Source organism: Quercus lobata, chromosome 9, assembly GCF_001633185.2.
Source record: "Quercus lobata isolate SW786 chromosome 9, ValleyOak3.0 Primary Assembly, whole genome shotgun sequence".
NCBI classification, from domain to species: domain Eukaryota; kingdom Viridiplantae; phylum Streptophyta; class Magnoliopsida; order Fagales; family Fagaceae; genus Quercus; species Quercus lobata.
This window is the reverse complement of record NC_044912.1, coordinates 7,501,677-7,524,831: the sequence shown is the minus strand read 5'-3', so window position 1 is coordinate 7,524,831 and position 23,155 is coordinate 7,501,677. Positions and strand designations below refer to the sequence as shown.

At 37.9% G+C, this 23,155-nt stretch overlaps 2 protein-coding genes across 2 annotated transcripts; one reads left to right on the top strand and one right to left on the bottom strand.

Annotated features, from left to right (window-relative positions):
• Nucleotides 1-4,086: 4,086 nt before the first annotated feature.
• On the bottom strand, nucleotides 4,087-6,568 carry LOC115962092 (probable 6-phosphogluconolactonase 4, chloroplastic). Its single transcript, XM_031080964.1, has 3 exons — nucleotides 5,996-6,568; nucleotides 5,355-5,490; nucleotides 4,087-4,757 (listed from the first exon to the last, which is right to left on the bottom strand). Exons 1-3 carry the CDS (start codon nucleotides 6,154-6,156, stop codon nucleotides 4,293-4,295), a joined length of 762 nt encoding a protein of 253 aa, XP_030936824.1. The 5' UTR covers nucleotides 6,157-6,568; the 3' UTR covers nucleotides 4,087-4,292.
• Nucleotides 6,569-20,375: 13,807 nt separating this feature from the next.
• On the top strand, nucleotides 20,376-22,949 carry LOC115960687 (ubiquitin-60S ribosomal protein L40-2). Its single transcript, XM_031079660.1, has 5 exons — nucleotides 20,376-20,529; nucleotides 20,659-20,745; nucleotides 21,665-21,767; nucleotides 22,491-22,557; nucleotides 22,671-22,949. The coding sequence occupies exons 1-5, from the start codon at nucleotides 20,427-20,429 to the stop codon at nucleotides 22,695-22,697; spliced, it is 387 nt and encodes a 128-aa protein (XP_030935520.1). The 5' UTR covers nucleotides 20,376-20,426; the 3' UTR covers nucleotides 22,698-22,949.
• The last annotated feature ends 206 nt before the right edge of the window (nucleotides 22,950-23,155 follow it).

Genomic DNA, 23,155 nt, shown 5'->3' with positions numbered 1-23,155 from the left:
GAAAATTAAGGTCCATTATCCATTACATTGAACATGATGATAAGATGTTTATCCCAATAAGTAAATAAATAAATAATAATAATAATAATAATAAAGGAAGAAACACATGAATAAGTGAATAATCTTTATTTATAAAATATTGTTCTCTTCTTGGGGCAAGCATCCATTGATTAATCTCATAAAAAAAGCATCCATTGATTAAGACACAAGTTATTTTTTTCCAATACTTCGTTCGAAAAAGGAAAAGATACAAAAACCTCATACAAGTGAATTCATCTGGAATAGACAATATGTGATGTATCTAATTAAACTAAAATTAGTTGAGCCAATGGATGATGTTCAGGGTGGGAGGTATTCTAATTTTGAGTCATGTGCACAAGTCAGGCATTGATTTTCCAACTTTCTTTTATATAAAGGCGTTGGGAAGCTGGCCATTCTCATAAGCAACCCACAACTCACAAACTCGTTATGAGCAATTTCAGATTTGAGTACCATTTAAATATATGATTTTGAGACCATCCCACAGTTCAGCTGGATCAGGGGATTAAAAGAAAGCTCTGTGCTCACAACACAGGTTGTTAATTAGGGTGACAATTCAGCCATTAAAATCAACCCTGCTTTAACATGTCAGGAAGTAGAACAAGTTAAGGAAATGAAGCAATCTCAAATTCTGGAATTGAAATTACGATAGTTGATATATATGTTGGTGTGTGTGCGCTGAGTATATTTCAAACTAATGGTGGAGTGAGCTTTATCATTATGCACAAGTTTTGTTCCAAGTATCATCACTCTAGGAATACTCTTGATTTCCTCCTCTTCTCCTTCTTTTTTCCCTTTCGATTTATTTATTTTTAAATGACAACAATAAGTTAGAAATGTAGGTGCCAGAGAAACCCAATGCAAGTGCTAACATCATCACTTTCCTTAGCAAGTTTATGCAAATTCAAAGCCCAACAATGACACAACACATTCATCTGACATATTACAACCAACAAAGTAATGGAAAATTGACTGAAACACATGATGAACATTTTATCCTAGACTAATGAAAAATATTAGAAGACATGATACGATGGGTTTAGACTGCTTGTAAGCATTGACAACTTTTAGCATGACCTACCAATACCATAAGAGTGACGGCTTATTGGTGTTGCAGTAGCTGTACCAATATGAAAGTCAACTGGACAGAGGAAGCTCAGAAAAAACCCCAATACATGACAACATAACTGGATCTTTTATCTTTAGATCATATGCATGAGAAACATGACAAATTGATTAACACATGGACATGGTGCTCTGTTGGGTAGGAAGCTTTTACATATTTTGTAAAATACAAAATTTGGGGACGCCAATTGTGAAGACCCTACCTGGGGTGACCATATAAGTACAGACATGATGTTCGACATGACATCTCATGGAAGCAAAGTAATAATTCTATACAAAGGAATGAACAAATACATACAAGATGGGTGTCTTAATGAACTGCGAGGAGAATCTCATTCAACATACCAGCATATTGTCATCAGGACCTGCAGTTCTGGTAAAGGAATCTGGGAAACACATCTCTTGTTTAGCGAATGTTTAGATAAAATCCATTAGATCATATGTCAATTCCCTGCAACTATTAGCATATATACAGCGATGGGCACTACCAAGTTCATTTCAAACATTATCAATAAACAAAACTGGACCTGCTGAATGGCGGTCCTTCAAATTGTTACTAGCAATCTATCATTAGGAATAGCAGGATATAATAAGTTAAGTATACTACAGATGAGCACAGCGTGTCACCATTTTGTCTGCACCCTGAAAATAATGCCAGTTCAAGGGAGACGGCTCAGCTACAAAATCTCCAAGTAATCTACTATTAGTCCTTTTTTTTGGGGGGGGTTTGATAAAAAGTTCTCTGCTAAACCAACCTGTTAAATTTCAAGATTCTCACCATTGTGCAAGATGAACCAACTGACAAAGAGTAACCAGAATCACTCCTATGGCTAACAGACTACACCAACTGACTAGAAGCTCCAATAAATGGTCCTCTATGATAAGATGAGTTAATGTACGTGTGTTTTTCATCATCTTAGTTTAACAAACTACTAAATCCCAAGAGAAAGACCCTGGCATCCCCATGCCTGTTGTAAAATCAAGTTCCTCCAGATACCAAGGACGGATAACAACTACAACATGTGATTCTCTTCACAATACCATGAGAAAGGAAGGCCGTGTTCTAGGCAATGTGTACACTACAACTATGACAAAGGAAGGGAATTTCCTAAAAAAAATCTGATGGAAAGAAGTTAGAAATATCAAAAGGATGACAAAAAATCATATTATATTAGAGATATCAATCAAGAAACTTAATTAAATCTCCAAGACAAATGTTGTCTTAGATTGACCTAATCCATTGTATTTGCCACTTATGAAGTGGCAAATACAACAAATTATTTCAAACATTGCCCGTTTTGCACCACAAAATGCAGAATAGTGGTGGAATCATCCTCTCTGCACACACCTATTGTTTTGATAAATATTACAATTCTCAAAAGATAACATAAATAAAATCAACTCAACCATGGTTGGAAGAAATGACTAAGAAATAACTTTTATGTTTATAGATTTCTACAATAGCCCAAACAATCATAAGTTAATAGAGAAACAAATGTACTGTACAGGGATCTAGTTTTTTTAGCTAAAGCATCAGCCACCAAATTAATAGAGAATGAATCACAAGGAGGGGAGAAAAAAAAAAGGGAACAGCAGAGTACTGTGCTACCTTCTCTACTAATTACTGCATTGTGGAGTAGCACAAGGGTTTTTTTTTTTTTTTTTTTTTAATGGGTAAAAAAAATGGAGTAGCACAAGTTGATCAATTATAAATCAGTAGATACGCAAACTATACCCATGTTTGAGATCATTTTGATTTTGGTCCCTGAGGTTTAAATATTTTCATCTTTGCCCCTAATGTTTAACATCGTTTTTGTAACATCCATCGTTTCTGTTTAACTCAAACCAACGTTGTTTTGAGACGCTTAAAACTACGTCGTTTTGAACACACCTCCATTTCTGTCTCCCCAGCCAGCGCCAGTTACCTCTCCAGTCGCATCAAAAACACAGCCACGCCAAATCATCCAGCCACCATACACTTCAAAATATAAACTTAAATCTAACACCAATTTTTTCATGAAAAATCAATCTTGAATTCAAAAAGAATCACCTTTTTCTGTGATCTTGCTGTTTTTAGCCAAACCCAGAACCCAGTTTCCTAGAATCTTTTGATTTTTTATATCAAAACCCTACATCCATGATCACAACAATGGACTCAAACCACATGCAGAGTTATAAACTTTTCCCACCCAAACTCAAAACAAATCAATAAAAATGAAAAGAAAGAAATTCCTTTTAACTACCGAGCTATGTTGCCAAAGATAGAAAAGAAAACAGTGTATGACCTTATAATTTCATTTTAATTCCCAGTAGAGGGAAAGATTAGTCCATAACAGAAAAAATCTATAGCATAAATCCTAGAAAACTATGCACCTATTTTCAAAAACACTAAACATGGAAAAAAAAATCCCTCACCTCCATTACACTAACCAAAAGCTAGGGCTTCAAACTTCCTGAGCAACGAGCCAACAAGACCACTATCGCAAGTTCACTCGTGCTATTGTTAGAAAACCCACTGACAGCCGAAGGTGAAGATGAGGCGCTCATGGCCATGGGTGCAGCCCCCATGCCAATGGCTGTGGTCATTGCCACCAATGCTGTTGTCATGGCCTCTCACTCCTCCATCTTAGACCACAATAATGATGAGACAAAATTCCCGGAATCCAGGTGAATGGTCAGTAGTAGAGCTCAATGGAAAAAGAAGAAAAATGAGTGAAGGAAAGAGGGCAGCAGCAATGAGAACAGAAAAGGGAGAGAAATGGAGATGAGAGAGGAACTTTTTTATTTTAAATAAATGAGTTGATGATTTTTGTAATTGGACCAGTGCAATTTGCATTTTAGTCGTTAGTAAATGTAAAAACATTACTTTTATGTGAGTGTGTGTAAGGGAGAAAAACAGGATGAACAATAGAAAAACTAATATCCAATCGCATATCAAACCAGATATTATTCAAACCATTCTTTTATTACCATCACAGAAGATAGAAAAACCTTACTAGTTGTTACATACCACAGAGATCACAAAATACAACAGAACACCTATATGATCTCTGATAACCACAGTACAAGATAAAACACACTAATATACATCATGTTGATCAACTCACAAAGCTGTAGAATTCCCACTCCTACAGCTTTGAAGCTGCAGCCGTATCCAAGAACCAAGCCAACTCCCCTTCAGGTGAAACCATTGCAACAGGCAGCTTCTCAGAATTTTGACTATTTCCTAAAGCATTTTGCACTGCTCCAGCTTCAGCAGCACCAGTCACCACAAGGGCAATATATGCAGACGAATTGATCACTGGAAAGGTAAAAGTAATTCTTTCTGGAGGTGGTTTTGGCGAGTCCTTAATGAAGGTAACCCATTTTTCATTCTCTTTGACGAGAGGGTGGCCTGGGAATAAAGAAGCCACATGTCCATCTGGGCCCATACCCAGCAGCTGGAGATCAAACTTTGGAAACCCACTAGCTGCTGATAAATTTATAACATTGCTCTCAACCAAATGTCTGAGACGTGTCTCATAATCTTCAGCTGCAGCCTCAGCTGACAGAATATCATTGATGGCATAAACATTGCCAGGGAGGATTGGTACCTGCCCAGAAATTTTTTTTAACAGATTTAAATTAACTAAGACTGTCACAAGCAGAAGAGCCATAGACAAAATAAAATTTGCTATTAAAAAGTTAACTAAAGAAGATGTGCCAGCCTTCTAACTACACATGACCAAGAATAAACTTTCATATAAATCATAGATAAGCATCTAGAATTACTATCAATCTTCATGAAATGGTATAAGACATCATTTTATCAATTAACAACACCCAAACCTTTGCTTATTTACCTAAACCAAACTAATCATTTAACACAACAAAGTCATAAATAAACCATGCTCTCATAAATTTGTTCATAATATATTAACATCGTTTCTCACTACCCTGATCCCATGATCTCTTTGACCTTAATATTGTCCTTGCAATGCTTTCTACCCAAATAAAGCCACACCTAAGCAGTGCAGCCATTAGTCTTAGATCCACAGTTTTTAAAGTTCCTATAATAAATTTCACATACACCCAACATAAATTCAAAATAAAGCATGAATATATCACAAAGAACAGCACAATCTGAATGCGCAATCTTACGGAAATTCTTAGTAATATGAAATCAGAAAACTTTCAACAATCAATCCTACCTTAGAAAGAAGCCCATCATAAGCAAGCTTATAGTTACTGTCTTCATGATCCTTTGGCACCACTCTCTCATCCAACCAAAAGACATGCCATTTCGACCATTCAATCGAATCAATGTACGGGGGTTCCACTAGTTTCCTGCAATTCCAACATCAAGCAATTACCAAGACTCCCACTCACATTATTAAGAACCCCATACTAATTATCTTTAAACCCTCCTTTCAACAGAATAAAATCACGCAAAGTAAAAGACAAACAATCAATCATTTTAACTTGTAAATTGATCTCTGCAATAAAATTGAACATAATAAATTGAGGGGGAAAATTGAAAAAAAAAAAATTGCACCTACTTCATGTGGTCCTTAATAATGAATAACCCATGATTCAATTCTCTATTCTCTTCCCCTTTTTCACCAAACCAGTGAAATCAAGCACAGTCAATAGTTCATTTTGGCTCTAAACCCAATTTTCCATTTTGTTTTCATTTCCTACAACATTCCATTTTCCAGCAACCAAACAAACATATATCATCTGGGTACATCAAAAAACCTCATAAAAACAACAAAAGTACAAAAATTTACAAGCACAATGACAATCAAAATTAAGACCCAAAAACAAAAAGCAAATACTTTATTGCTGTTACCTGAGGGAATTGATGAGAGACCCACCAGACAAAACGACAGAGAAAGCTCCTCTCTCTTTACAAAACTTATCAGACAGCTGAGCAGTATACTTAGCGAGAGACACAGCCAGATCCTCCTCCGATTCAAACACCTGCTTCTTCACCTCACCCTTGGTTGCCATTGACACTCTTGTTCTACTACTACTACTACTACTATAACAACAACAATGACCCAACCTTTTATCGCTCACCAAAGAGAGAGACGAGCCTCTGAGTCTGAGTCTGAGTGTGGAAGCCGCGTTGACGAAGGGCTTGTGTTATGATGATGCCCTGGGTGAGAGGACTGGCTCTGGACGCGTGGAACAATCGTACAGAAGTGGTGGAAATGGAGAGCTTAGTGCGGAGAGTTAAGGGGAGAGCCATACACTTTTTATAACAGAGTTTCTGAAGTGAGTGTGACCTCTCCAACTCTCAATTGTGTCGCTACTGTGTCTCTTTGATCATGTTGGTGGGTTTGGGATTCTTTGAGAATTTTTTTTGTGTTTGTAACGAAAGTTACATACTTTTGTTTGGGTGACTTGAGCTGTTGATCACTTGGCGCACTAACGATGCGAGGTGTCAAGCAAACGACACTTATGATAGAATAGAGTGAAATTAGTCTAAAATTAGTCTATTTTCAGCCAATTCTATTCTACTTCCCTCCATTTCCCCTCTCTCCCTCTCAATCCAGATGGACCCTTGGGATTGCGTAACACTTGTTCTAGTTTGGTGAGTCGAGTCCAAAACTCGTGTCAATAACATGATTTTGAAATTCAGACCGAACCATATGAGCGGACTCTCTCCCTCTCAATTCAGATGGACCCTTGGGATTGCATAACACTTGTTCTAGTTTAGTGAGTCGAGTCCGAAACTCGTGTCAATAACATGATTTTGAAATTCGGACCAAACTGTATGAGCTGACTGATTAACCATGAATCGTGCACTATTGTTAAGAAAAACTCCAAGAAAAATCAATCAATACAAACAACTAAAAAGAAAATAGCAGTATAAATATATTTATTCATTCATATCTATATATATATATATATATTTTTTTTTTTTTGAAGAGATTGATATATTTATTATATAATTAGTTTTTAACTTTGTTATCCTATTCATCCATTACAGTACAAGTGTCCCACAATGGCACAACTACAAAGGGAAAATGAGTATTTGTCCTTAATTTTAAAATTATGCAGTAAAATGCCCCTATTTTGAAACTATTAGCAAAATACTTCTGTTTTTGAAACTCAATTTTAACAAAATCGAGTTTTGTGTAAAACTCGATATCCTCAAAATCGAGTTCTGGGTTCAGATTCTTTGAGTTTTTTTTTTTTTTTTTTTTTTTTTTTTTTTTTTTTTGTGTTTCGTAACTTTCGTTACATAGTTTTGTTTGGGTGACTTGAGCACTTGGCATACTAACGATGCGAGGTGTCAAGCAAATGACACTTGTGATCTGTTTGGATTAAGGGAAGTAGGGTAAAGTAGAGTGAAAGTGACCCAAATTTAGTCTATTTTCAGCCAACTCTACTCAACTCCCCTCCACTCCCTCTCTCTCCCCCTTAATCCAAACGGACCCTTGGGATTGCGTAACACTTGTTCTAGTTTGGTGAGTTGAGTCCGGAACTCATGTCAATAGCATGGTTTTGAAATTCGGACCGAATTGTACGATCCAACCTGATTAACCATAAATCGTTTACTATTGTTATGAAAACCTCCAAGAAAAATCAATCAATACAAACAACTAAAAAGAAAATAGTTGTATAAGCATATTTATTTATTCATATCTATATTTATTTATTTATTTATTCATTTTTTTATGAGATTGATATATTTATTATATAATTTGTTTTTAGCTTTGTTATTCTATTCATGCATTACAGTACAAGTGTCCCACAATGGCACAACTACCAAGGAAAATGGGTATTTGTCCTTAATTTTAAAATTATGCAGTAAAATGTCCTTATTTTGAAACTATTTAGTAAAATACCCCTGTTTTTTAAACTCAATTTTAACAAAATCGAGTTTTGTGTAAAACTCGATATCCTCAAAATTGAGTTCTGTGTATATTTTTAAGTGTAATTCGACAACATTCCCCCCCCCCCCCAACACTTTATCAGCTATCCCCTTTAATATTTTAATAATATTTTCTATTATATTTAAAATTGATAACAATGGTTTACTGTTTGGTTTGGTTTACTATTTAGTTGATTTAAGTAAAAATCAACTACGTTTTTTTATAATCAGTAAATCAACTCTAACATTGTTATGTACTTATATATTTGTTTATTTATTATGTTTGCTTTGGATTTAATATTTTTATTTATCATATCTTTAAATATATTTGAAATATAGATTTTTACATTTATTTAGGATTATTTAGGTCAAATTTTGTATTTGTATTAATTTAATTTATTTGCTTATATTTTTAAATAATTATTAAAATAATTATGACGTCATCATGGTTCGACCTTGATTTGACCTTGATCCGACCTTAAAAACTTTAAACCTCCCATTTTTACTGTTGATTGAACGGTTCGGGTTTGAAAATTATTTACCTTTGGCCGTTACCGTTGTGTTTTCTTCTAAGTAATGAAATAAAGTTATAAGTATTTAATTAAAGTAAAAAAGCTATTAGTAAGCAAGGTTTAATATTGTTCATAACATAAAGGTGAGCGAAAATAATAATAATGCTTAAGGGTGAGTTGGTTTAGCTTTTTCAAACTGTGCTTTTTGAAAAAGTGGCAGTTTTAAAAAATGCGGTATGAAATTGGGCTTTTTTAAAAAGCAGAGTGTTTGGTAAAAACTATCAAAAAGTGCTTTTAGAAAAAGTTGAGTATTTGGCTAATACTTATAAAAGTGGTAGTTTAAGTTATAAATTACCAAAAATGACAAAATATATATAAAAAGAATTCTTTGTTTTAATTACCTCTCTTAATGCAAGTTATGGACACAATATTTTCACAAAAATTTCATAATAAAGTTTATATGACAAGTTGTTAATGGTAGGGAAAAAAAATGTCACTAGTAGGTCTAGATGAGAACCAATAACAACTCACTATTTAAACTTTATTATGAAATTGTTATAAAAATATTATGTCAATAGCACTATTTTTTTTCTAAAGAAAAATATACTAATTTAAAAAGTTTAGAGATATAATAAAATGTCACAATATTTTTACAGTAATCTTTGTTTTTAGTTGTGGTCAATCCTAGTCTAACATTTTATTAATTTATTTAATTTTATTTTGACATATGAAATATTTGATACCTCAACTGTTGTGAAAATTTGTTGTGTTTTAACACAATTGTAATTTTTATTTAGTAAATTTCCTAACATCATATCCATGTGTCCAACTCACTACCCTTTTTTTTTTCCCTTCACTTTTTTCTCATCCACTCGTTTCTTCCCCTATTCCCATCAAATATCTTTTCTTTTCCTCCACTCACTATCTTGTCTCTTCTTCAGGTCTTCTTCCTTACCCAAAATACAGTTCTTCTTCTTCACCCAAAGGGCAAGAAGAAAGAAATATATTACACACACACACACACACAAAAAAAAAGAGAGAAGAAGCCACAACTGCAGAAGAAGAATCACACAGTAGAAGAAGAAGCCTACAGCAATAGTGGGTTTATGGGTTTATGTTGGAATTGAAGAAGAAGCATGCAACAGTAGAAGAAGAATCGTGGTATTTTATTTTTTATTTTTTAATAGAGATCTTGGTAAACTTGGGATTTCAAAAAATAAAAATAAGGGTAGTTTAGGGATAATGTTGAAAATAACCAACGGTAACATTTCAAACTTATTTGCATTTTCGGGAAAGCAACTCCAAGGTCCGTTTACAAAACACGATACTCCTTCGTATTTGGAAAAACTGCTTTTTGATAACGTGCAGTAGCAATTGATGGTGTCACAAATAATCCAAGTCCATAACTCGTCCATATGTCTCGTCCAACGAAAGAAGCTACAATAGGCGGAGAAAATTGCAAGCGTACTGGCGAACCTCATCCATATATGGACGAGCAATACCTCATGAAATCTACTCATCATTTATGAACGACAAGCCTTCCAAGATTATCTCGTCCATCTTCCACTAAAATTGGACGAGCTCATCATGGAGGTCTCGTCCATCCTTACTAAGGATGGACGAGTTCATCGGCCCGTCCGATCTAGGTAACTTCCACAGCGGTATGGAAGTTACTCCCAATTCTCCGGACTCCTCGACATTGGGAACGGTTACTAAACAGATAACCGTTCCACACACACACACTATATAAGGCTTCTTCGATGAAGGGTAAGGGGATTCAGACATTTTCACTTTTGAGAGAACATTTCTTCGTTACAAAGAATTCAAAGTAACTAACTTGATCATCGGAGGATTTTTGGCTGGTCCCCACCGGTCCCCTCTGATTCTGTGTCCTTTGTATTACAGGAAATAGCCCAAAGATCAACGTTCGAGTCTTGTCAACCCACTGATAAAGAAGGAATCATCAGCAATAATTTACCAAACATGCATTTTAGATTTTGGGCTTAGAAACGCACGTTTTGGGCTCTAAAAGTGTAAACAAACGCACACTAAGACTTGTGTTTTGTTGGGGGTTGCTTTTACTATGTAAAAATAGTATAAAGATCAACAATGAAGGAAAGTTTAGTTTACCATTGTGCATTGTCGTGGTGGAAGGCATTTAGTATTGTCAGACATAATGAAGAAGTTTGTGGCTTTATGGGAGTCATTCAGCGATGTTTTGTGGGACATTCCATAGCATATATGCTCACAAGTATTTATTCTCATTAGTCCACGTAGACGAAATATGTGGTAAAATATTTATGGTCCATTTGGATTAAGGGAGAGAGAGGGGGAATAGAATAAATTAGGCTCAAAATTAACCTTGTGGGGCCCAATACTTTAAGGACCAAGCCCGATTGCTCCTGAAAAATCCGAAGGCCCAGTCCGAGGAGAGCTGTGGCCCAAGCTCTACAGTACAGAGCACAAAACAATTTTGGAAGGCAGCCGAGGACAGTTTGGTCCTCGGCAAATCCTGAATCCCACCGAAATAAAGGGGTAAAACTGGTATAGGGACGAATTTGTAAGGAGATCCAAAATATCTTGGGGAAGTTATCCTTACTACCCCTCCAGATAAGACCCAACACATGACAGAGCCGTACTCTGCAGCCTTATCAACCATACCCAACAATTCTGGGATTAGACTGATGGGACAAATATCAGTCTTGTAAAGATTGACCCTACACGTGGACGAAGGACAATTAACGCAGACGAGTATAAAAGAAGAAAGCAAGTAAATCTAAAGGGGATCCCATCCCACCTCCGAAAAAGGAGGATCACATGGGAGAGAACATATCAACAACACCGGACTTCACTGAAGAAAGTCCGTCTTTGGATAACCGGGGTTAGGCCTCAATGGTCCTCGGATCAACTCCGAGGAGTCCCATCCCATATGGTGCGACGCCTTAGGGCTTAAATGTTCAGGCCCAACACCTTTTTCTACCTGAATTCCTCTAAAACCAGGATCGGACATCGCCCCGCGACCAGCGGCTAGCTTTTTAAGCCCACTCTCTACAAATTATATTGTGAGGGATCTTCCGTGCGCGAGCCCAACATCCTTATTGGGCCGCCAGAGAATCGTGTCCTTACAATTGGCGCCGTCTATGGGAAAAGCTTGCGCGTTGGCGCAGGTGGCGGTGGAATCAACTCATTGGCAAGCAGAAATTTCTGGGATCTCCTCCGTCTCCGGCGACATATAGTTGTTGCTCCGACGTAAACTTCTGTTAGGGGCTACGCCTCGCAGTGCTAAGGGCGCGGGCATCTCTAGGGGCTTCCAGCCCCAGGCCAACTGTCCCCGCCTTGGTGTAGGGGCTGGTGGTTGAAAAATAAAACAAATAAAAAGATCATAAGTTCTGGACAGAACCAAGACCTTGCATGGTCCTCGGACTCAAGCCTATGGGGAAACCAAGTACATAAAAAGATCATAAGTTGTGGACAGAACCAAGGCCTTGCATGGTCCTCGGACTCAAGCCTATGGGGAAACCAAGTACATAAAAAGATCATAAGTTCTGGACAGAACCAAGGCCTTGCATGGTCCTCGGACTCAAGCCTATAGGGAAACCAAGTACATAAAAAGATCATAAGTTCTGGACAGAACCAAGGCCTTGCATGGTCCTCGGACTCAAGCCTATGGGGAAACCAAGTACATAAAAAAATCATAAGTTTTGGACAGAACCAAGGCCTTGCATGGTCCTCGGACTCAAGCCTATGGGGAAACCAAGTACATAAAAAGATCATAAGTTTTGGACAGAACCAAGGCCTTGCATGGTCCTCGGACTCAAGCCTATGGGGAAACCAAGTACATAAAAAGATCATAAGTTTTGGACAGAACCAAGGCCTTGCATGGTCCTCGGACTCAAGCCATGGGGAAACCAAGTAATTAAAAGATCATAAGTTTTGGACAGACCAGGCCTTGCATGGTCCCACGGACTCAAGCTATGGGGAAACAAAGTACATTAAAAGATCTAGTTTTTGGAACGAACCAAGGCCTTTGCATGGTTCGGACTCAAGCCTATGGGGAAAACCAAGTACATAAAAAGAGTATAAGTTTTTGGACAGAACCAAGGCCTTGTCATGGTCTCGGACTCAAGCCTATGGGGAAACCAGTACATAAAAAATCATAGTTCTGGACAGAACGCAAGGCCTTACATGGTCCCACGATCAGCCGTTGGGAAACCAAGTACAGATAAAAAAGATCATAAGTTTTGGACAGAACCAAGGCCTTGCATGGTCCTCGGACCCAAGCCTATGGGGAAACCAAGTACGTAAAAAGATCATAAGTTTTGGACAGAACCAAGGCCTTGCATGGTCCTCGGACTCAAGCCTATGGGGAAACCAAGTACATAAAAAGATCATAAGTTTTGGACAGAACCAAGGCCTTGCATGGTCCTCGGACTCAGCCTATGGGGAAACCAAGTACGTAAAAAGATCATAAGTTTTGGACAGAACCAAGGCCTTGCATGGTCCTCGGACTCAGCCTATGGGGAAACCAAGTACATAAAAAGATCATAAGTTTTGGACAAAACCAAGGCCTTGCATGGTCCTCGGACTCAAGCCTATGGGGAAACCAAGTACGTAAAAAGATCATAAGTTTTGGACAGAACCAAGGCCTTGCATGGTCCTCGGACCCAAGCCTATGGGGAAACAAAGTACAGTAACAGATCATACAGTTTGGACAGAACCAAGCCTTGCATGGTCCTCGGACTAAGCCTTATGGGGAAACCAAGTACATTAAAAGATCATAGTTTTGGACAGAACCAAGGCCTTGCATGGTCCTCGGACTCATGCCTATAGGGAAACCAAGTACAAAAGAGAAATATTACAAGTTTTGGACAGAACCAAGGCCTTGCATGGTCCTCCGACTCAAGCCTATGGGGAAACCAAGTACAAAAAAGATCATAAGTTTTGGACAGAACCAAGGCCTTGCATGGTCCACGGACTCAAGCCTATGGGGAAACCAAGTACATTAAAAGATCATAAGTTTTGGACAGAACCAAGGCCTTGCATGGTCCTCGGACTCAAGCCTATGGGGAAACCAAGTACATTAAAAGATCATAAGTTTTGGACAGAACCAAGGCCTTGCATGGTCCTCGGACTCAAGCCTATGGGGAAACCAAGTACATAAAAAAGACCACAAGTTTTGGACAGAACCAAGGCCTCGCATGGTCCACGGACTCAAGCCTATGGGGAAACCAACTAAAAAAAAAAGAGAAAGAAACTACTATGGCATATAAACCTCAAAATCCATCCGAAGAGAACTTCTCGTTAACAGTTGGGTCAATCTTTAATTGCACAGGTTCCCCGGTCTACCCTCAGATCCCCAGTGCCAAAGGGGCTAATACGATACGGCACAGTATGTTACCCCAAGGGCACGATCCAAATCCATCGCTGCTCGGCTGCCCTCTCTGATATTCGTCTAGCGTGCATCACGCAGCGCTCAGCAGCTATCTCGGTTAGTTCCATGAATTCAATCTATTGAGGATTGCCATTGTTATACTTGATAATATTTGCGAGTTTAAACTAATAAGGGTTTGTATTAAAGTGTTCTTCCGTCCAGAATATTGTTAAAGGCAGGCTTAGACTTAATATTCAGACCCAAAGTGGTAGTTGCAAAAAAAAAGTATGTATAAAGAAATAAACACATCTTTTGTTAAGACAAAAGAACAGTACAGTGTACAATAAAAGCTGAAACCAGCTTACATTAAAGTTAACTGCGTAAGCAAAAGAAAAGTACAAAAGAGTGAAGATGGTGCCGAGGAGATATCTCAGAGGAGAGGTTGGCTACTGTTCCAAGATGTCGTCTAAGGAAACTATTCCTCGACGCTTCTACATGCCCATAACTCAGGCAGCCAAAGAACCTGACCTCAGGCTAACACCATCTACAGAAAAGATGCAGGGAGCCGGAAGTTGGGAAGCCCCCGCAAAAATTTGCCTGCTACAAGGCAGACGGAGCTGATGGCGGAAATTCCTTCTTCGGGCATACCAAAAATCTGGCATGACCAGAACCTGCTTCGGATTTTGACTAAAAGAGGGAGAAACATCCTTTCCCCTCTCTCGAACTGAAATATTCTTTTGAGTCTACGCCTCCCTGGCCCGCACCTCACTATCTGGAGTCGCAGGAAGACACGACGCTTTCGTGGCGGAGAGAGCTCCTTTGCCCCAATCCTCGCCTCAAACATGATGTACTAAGAGGGGAGACTGAAGAATTCGTGTGAAAGTAAAGCAACCTTCTCTCCTATTTATTTAAAAGATGAGGTGATGGCATTTAATTCACTCAGCGTCCCAAGGAACGCTACAGACAAAATGTCTCCGACTCGATTTCCAATGTCGTCTGCAACCCTGAGATTAAAGGAGCCTCGTGAAGACGCACCTCGAATACTGGGACGCCAAAAAGTACCGCGTGACCAAAGACTACGGAAATGCCTTTAAATCTGTGGGCCTAATAAATTCGCGGCCCAGGCCCGTTCTGCATGGAAGCCTGCGGACTATGGCCCACACCAAGGAATAACCGTTACCAAGGACAACTTCCTGCTCGGCAACTTATGAGACACCTGAGGAAAGACAGGTGCAAAGAGAAAAAGGGAAGGGCATAAAGTTTTGGACAGAACCAAGGCCTTGTATGGTCCTCGGACTCAAGCCTATGGGGAAACCAAGTACGAAAAGTTATTATTATTACAAGTTTTGGACAGAACCAAGGCCTTGTATGGTCCTCGGACTCAAGCCTATGGGGAAACCAAGTACGAAAAGTTATTATTATTACAAGTTTTGGACAGAACCAAGACCTTGTATGGTCCTCGGACTCAAGCCTATGGGGAAACCAAGTACAAAAAGTTATTATTATTACAAGTTTTGGACAGAACCAAGGCCTTGTATGGTCCTCGGACTCAAGCCTATGGGGAAACCAAATACAAAAAATTATTATTATTACAAGTTTTGGACAGAACCAAGGCCTTGTATGGTCCTCGGACTCAAACCTATGGGGAAACCAAGTACAAAAATTATTATTATTATAAGTTCTGGACATAACCGAGGCCTTGTATGGTCCTCGGACCCAAGCCAAGGTGGTAAGTACTACTTTTTATTGGTCTGCCCTATTGTGCCAAGCACTCCTATTAAGATTATGGCAACATCTTTTTATTATTAAGTATTTTGGTCTTAGTCGTCATTGATTTAGATGCGGTATTATTGAGCCGAGCAGCACTTGCAAATTTATAAAAACAAAGAGACAGAACATGTAAAGTGAAATAGAAACAACTTTTATTAATATGAAAAATTATTACAATGTACAAAAAGAGGCTTCAACAAGCCTATACAAAAGAGGGGCTGCCGAAGCAATACTAACATCCACAGTACAGATAAGCAAACGATCAAGCGCCTTTTTGAACTTGTCTTCAAAGTCTCTCCAATCTCTGCCTCAGTGTTGCTCATACTAAAAGAAGAACTCACTTCAAAAAAAAAAGAGAACGAAGAAGAAGGAAATAGTAAGGAAGAAATCAATGAAGAAGATGGAGGACATGAGTAAGAGAAGGAGGAGAAGAAGAGTGGGAGAAATGAAAAGACAAAGAGAGGAGCAAAAGAGGGAGAAGGACAGCACCAAGGCGGAACTGGTGCTGGGAAGACTATAAGAGGAAGACGGAGGAGGGCACCAGTGAGCAAGGAAAGGGAGAAGCAGAAGCACTTCGCCCCTGCCTCAACCCTGACTCCTAACACACTGATGCCATGTTAGGTACGCTCGTGAGGAGCCGAGTGGTGCTGATATTGGGTGTTCTCGACTTAGTCACGCCAAGAGTTTGACATGACGAGCCCCTGCTTCGGATTTTGGCTGAAAGAGAGGCGGGACAGATCTTAAGTCTACGCCACCCTTGCCCCGATCGAGCCATTTCAAGCTTTATCGGAACATGGTGTTTTGAGGAAGGGCATGGTTCCTTCATCGTTCGTTATGGTAGGCGTGTACTGATATGGCGTATAACAAACGGGCTAAGCAGGCGCTAAAGGAGGCTACGGGTTTCAGATCTCAGAGGGAAGGAGAGGAGTCTGCACGAAAGTGATGGCCTCCTGCTTGCCTTCTTATAGGAAGGGCAGAACGGAGGGTATTAAATGCATTCAAGTTTCCCAAAGGAATCTGAAGAAAAAAGAGGCGTCCGTTCCACTTCCCCACCTTATCAAATGAGCCGCCGGACATAAATGAGCCTCGTAAAGGGGATTCATTAAGGGCGCGTCTGGGACAGCCAAGCGGCAGGAGTAGATCACGAGCAAATTAAACGGAATCCCTAGAAAACCGGCTAACCTCCTGGACAGGTGGAAAACCGCTCACATAAATGCGGGGTTGAACTAAAAAAACCGTATTAAGGGCCCGGGTTTGCCAAAACCCTCCCTTCCAACCCAGAAGTCGGATAGAAGGGTTTTGAGGGGCTATTGTGAGGCCCAATACTTTAAGGACCAAGCCCGATTGCTCCTGGAAAATCCGAAGGCCCAGTCCGAGGAAAGCTGTGGCCCAAGCTCTACAGTACAGAGCACAAAACAATTTTGGAAGGCAGCCGAGGACAGTTTGGTCCTCGGCAAATCCTGAATCCCACCGAAATAAAAGGGTAAAACTGGTATAGGGACGAATTTGTAAGGAGATCCAAAATATCTTGGGGAAGTTATCCTTACTACCCCTCCAGATAAGACCCAACACATGACAGAGCCGTACTCTGCAGCCTTATCAACCATACCCAACAATTCTGGGATTAGACTGATGGGACAAATATCAGTCTTGTAAAGATTGACCCTACACGTGGACGAAGGACAATTAACGCAGACGAGTATAAAAGAAGAAAGCAAGTAAATCTAAGGAGGATCCCATCCCACCTCCGAAAAAGGAGGATCACATGGGAGAGAACATATCAACAACACCGGACTTCACTGAAAAAAGTCCGTCTTTGGATAACCGGGGTTAGGCCTCAATAGTCCTCGGATCAACTCCGAGGAGTCCCATCCCATATGGTGCGACGCCTTAGGGCTTAAATGTTCAGGCCCAACACCTTTTTCTACCTGAATTCCTCTAAAACCAGGATCGGACATCGCCCCGCGACCAGCGGCTAGCTTTTTAAGCCCACTCTCTACAAATTATATTGTGAGGGATCTTCCGTGCGCGAGCCCAACATCCTTATTGGGCCGCCAGAGAATCGTGTCCTTACAAACCTATTTTCAGCAAACTCTACTCTACTCCCCTCCACTTTTCCTCATTTTCCCCTCTATTCAAACAGGTCCTTAAGTTAGATAGATCATAAACTTGGTTCGCAAAAGCTTCTGCTAAAGCTCCAAGAAAGTTCGATACTACAAATAATAATATAATAAAACAAGAAAATAATTTGTTTGAATCGAGTGTGTGCATGCGTGGTATGGAGTTTTTTTATTTTATTTATTATCTATTTTTAAAGCTATGTAGGGGAATATATGAATGAGCCTAGATATATTGATGTTGTCTGAGAGTCCCTTGTGTCCTACCTCCCTCATGTCCTCCTTTAGTTCATCTTTTATAATGGGTATGGGTTGATTTTTGTATAATAGAGATGTCTTTGGTTGCTAGATAAATCATGGCTTCCTGTCATACATCTAAAAGGGTTAAGGAGGTCTCTACATTGGGGGAAAGTATATAGTGAGGCGGGCGTACATACTTGCTTATACAAGATTTTCTCCTACACTGGGCAAAGGGTTATGGTAGACCTAGCTTAGTTGGGAAATTACGAGGTGAAGTAACATTTGACTTCAGCTAGAAAGTAAAGATGCATTATCAAAAAGTCAAAAGAATTGGTGGACCTTTTAGCAATGGATGACAATTTCAATTGATATGAACGATTGAGAGGAAATACGAGGAATCATTATGCACCCGATAGAATTGAATAAAACTCTTAGTTCATGTGTTCTAAGCTAACACATTGACCAAAGAGATAACTACACATTTTATTACTCACTAAAAATCACTTATCTACCTGTCAGATCACTTTTCTCCTTACCGTAAATACTGTAAATGTATAATTTTCCATGGACTTGGGCCAAGGGGTAGAAAGATGGTTAGCTTAATGGGCATGATGCATTTGTTTGTGGATAGTCATGTGATATGGACCATGTTAACTGCAAGTGACTATGGGAATTAGGCTTTAAGCCTAGTGTATAATATGCTAAAAAAATGCTCCCACAAAATATGGTAGTTGCCATCTACATCCATTAGGGAAACAACATTCATTAGGTAAGAATAAAAGAAAGCTACCTTAAAGCTTACGACTTGTAAATTTACACAAATCTAAATGGGAATTGAAGGAGAAAGTTAGAAAGAAAACCATAAGTCTATAAGTGTGACGGTAGAACAATCTTTTTACTCAGTTCTTTCTCTCTAGATGATGTTAGCATTTGCAACATAATCAAAATCCAATAAAATTAATGAAAATGCCTCATAAGCAAACCACAAGGGAGATAATTGTTAGAAAATAAATCACGTGATAGTTCCATATCTTAAGGGTATCACAAATGGTGGTATATGCAATTTAACCTTAATTTAAAAATCATTAAAAAAAATAAAAATAAAAGGCAAGTTACATATACCCCCCATGTAGTATACCCTTAAAACTTGGAGCTACCATGTGTTTTTTTGCAACACATGCCACCCCTCTAGTTTGCTTTATGAGACATTTACCTCATTCGTAATTTGCTTAATGTGAAATTTTTGTTAAATTTCATGGAATTCGATGATGTGTCGAAAGTAAAAAAATCCATCGGGAAAACCACACCATTGTGAAATAATCAAAGAAAACGGCTGTTTTACATTACAATTTACACCTTGCAAACATACACAAACACAAAGGTAAAAAAATTAAAGGGAGAATAAAAAAAATGTGAGAGCATAACAATATTTTTTTTTTCTACAATCATTTCTCTATATGAGATGTTGGCACTTGATACATCATGAAAAATTTCACTAAAGTTAATATAAATGCTCGTATAAAACAAACGGCAAAAAAGTTAAGGTTATGTTTGGAAATAGTATTTGTTTTTTATTTTCAAAAACTTTTTTTTGAAAAAAAAAAAAACAATTTTCTTATATTTTTGAAATAAAAAACATGTTTGGTTAGTCGAAATTAAAAAAAAAAAAAGTTTTTTGAAGAAACAAAATAGAAAATACTAAAATATGTTATTACTAAGATTTGAACTTTAATACTAACTCATTAAATGAGATAGATTCATTAAATTAAATGTGAATTTTCAATGACTTTTAAAAATTAGAAACTGAAAATAACATTTTTGCATGTTTTTAGTTTCCTTCACAAATTAATTTTTAATAATAGTTTTTGTTTTCTGTCCATTTTTGATTGCCAAACAAGTTTTTTAGTGTCAAAAATGAAAAATTGTTTTTGGAAACAGAAAATAAAGGGAAAAAACAGTTACCAAACATATTCTAAGTATCACAAACTAAACTAGAAGATAAATTCCATGTTTAAAAGATATACCCCAAAAAAAAAAAAAAAGTTTTTTGATTCAGTAACACTTATTTATCAATGGGATATTGGATGCTTAGATACATTTTTTACCATCTGACACATTAGGCCCAATTACTAGGCCACATTCTTACCCAAGCCCACAACACATAACCCATTCCTACGTTCACACAACCCTCAAAAACAAGCAAAACCCAAAAAAACCCAACCGAACGGCAGTTACGGCACTTTACAATCCAACCAGAACGCAATAAACGTCGCAACCAAACACCACCCATTACACCACCGAAACCCTAATATCCACGTATATAAACCTCACAACCAACGCCAAACCCCCAAACCCCACTCAGAGAGAGAGAGCGCGAGAGAGCAAAAATGCAGATCTTCGTGAAAACCCTAACCGGGAAAACCATCACTCTCGAGGTCGAGTCCAGCGACACCATCGACAATGTCAAGGCCAAGATCCAAGACAAGGAAGGTAAAAGCCTTCGCTACGATAATCGCTTTTTCGATTTTTCATTCATTTCCTAAATTTGAATCGGACGGCGCTATTTTTATCATCGTTTGAGATTTGAACGGCTGTGATTTTGAACTTGGTTGTCTCTAGGTATCCCACCTGACCAGCAGAGGTTGATCTTCGCCGGGAAGCAGCTCGAGGATGGCCGTACTCTCGCCGATTACAACATCCAGAAAGGTCAGTTAGTTCTCCCTGTTTGGTTGCCGAGAAAATAGGGAAGAAAGAATTGTGTAGACTTATTTCTTTGTGTATATTTCATTTCTATGGTGTGTAATTTGGTTGATTGATTTTGAGGTTCTGTTTTGTTGGAGACGAAATTTGAACATTCTAATAGGTTTAGATTCAAGTTATAGATTGTGAAATATGGTATTTCATTGCTGTTTAGTTCATAATTTAGCATGACCTAATGAACATGAGCCCAAACACTAATCGATGTTTTTGTTTGGATGCTGGGAAAATGTGTAAAACGATTTAAGCCTTTGTTTAGTTAAATGGCTGGAAGCCTATGGCTAATTGGGCGTGTTCCTCTCCCATAACAATTGGTTGAAGGGTCAGGTAGTGGGCTCAAGATCCATTGGGTGTGTGTGTATAATTTGATAGATTAATCATTGCCAGTCCACTTGTAAAGAAACATGAGGTTTCGCATTAAAACAATTTAAGCGAAATTGTATTTGTGTTCTCCTTGTTCTGCGAGAGCTAAGTCTTTGTTTAGTTAAATGGCTGGAAGGGCTACATGAGCTCAAATTAATTTAAGTTATAGGTTGATAGTTTGCCAATGAACTATATCTCATTGGGTTTTGTCATTCTCCCTTAACAAATGGCTGAAGGGTCAGTTAGTTGGTTTAAGACCCATTGGGTGTGTGTATATAATTTGATAGATTGATCATTGCCCTCCTGGTTTTAAAGAAACATGAGGTTTCACATAATTTTTCAAAAGAATTGTTAATCTCTTCCCTTTTTAGCTTCTAAGAAATTTTCATATTGAATTAAATCCCGTCATCTGAATTCTATTTGCATGTTTGGTTTTGTGGTTGATTTTAAAATCTTGTGTTTTGGACTTATTTATTGTTTGATCTGAATGTAAACTCTTGTGCAGAGTCAACTCTTCATCTTGTTCTGAGGCTTCGTGGTGGTATTATCGAGCCATCTTTGATGCAATTGGCTAGGAAATACAACCAAGATAAGATGATCTGCCGCAAGTAAGAAAGTCATATGCAGTTATTTTAATGCAAGTTTGATTGAGCTTTGCTTATGCTTATCAACTCTGTTATATTTTACTTTATTTTTTTATTTTCATTTCTAACTTTTAAACTTGTCATGCATGTTAATGGACTTTATGATCAAATAATTTTGATGTTCTCGACTTAGACCGTGCTATTTCTCATCTTGAAAAATGAAGTAATTTGTTTTAGATATAGGACTTTTTTATTCGAAATGTTTGATTAATAAATCCATCTTCATTATTAAATTTATTTAATAATTTTGAGGGCCCATGCTGCCTCATAACAAGGAGTTTTGTAATTGATGATGGCTTTTCTTTGGCTCTGAATCGAAATTTTTGTCGTCAATTTATGTCAATCAATTTTGCTCATTCATCTCATCTTCTATAGACAGTAGAAGGTATTGCTACTCAGTGTGCTTGAATTGGACATGGGTTAAATCATCCTGTACTGTTAGAAGTTTTAATGGATTTAGTTTTTGGTTTAGTCTGTTGTTAAGAACAAGGGAAGTTTCTTATGCTAAGTTGTTTATTATGACTTGCAGATGTCATGCACACATTTTACAATTAAATTTCTTTTTCGAATTTTAGATATGTTTGGCCGTTACTTAAATGTATATCATTGAAACTTTTTCCTGATTTTCCTAATTATTCAATAGAAGGATTATTGACTTTATTCCCAATGATTTTGTGTGATGTGCAGATGTTATGCTCGCTTGCACCCACGTGCTGTCAACTGCAGGAAGAAGAAGTGTGGACACAGCAACCAGGTATATCAATTTTTGTTGTTATTATATGCTTATAGGTTGATTATTTCTGCTTGTTTCTCCCATATTTATTTGTGGTGAAATGAAAAAAATTGTTTGCTTGTTACTTGTTGCAGCTGAGGCCAAAGAAGAAGATCAAGTAGATTGCTGATCTTGAGGAAGAAGTGCTATCCGTTGTTGTGGGTCATTTAATGTTTCTTAACCATGGTAGCATTAAAGAGTTTGCTAGTTGACCAGAAATCAGACATGTAGCTTTGAACTCAATACTTTCATAGATTTTGAAACGTTACTTTGTTTTAATATGTTTTGCACCTTGTTTGGATATTGGATATGCATTTATGTTGAGCTCTTCATTTTTGATATGTTGAAATCAAAGCTGGTACTTTGTCTGGTTATATGTGCGCTCCTGTTTTGTGTGTTCTTTTTTATTGGAAATATGTATGGGCTCGAGATCTCTGATTTTGAGGCAAAATCTGTATTGCCCTTGACCTGGAATTCTGTTGAAAAAATATTCACTTTCCGAGTATTTTTAAGTTCTAATTTGAAGCGTGCTCTCAAGAATCACACTTCTAAATGTGCCAGTCCCTCGTTTTATTCTCTC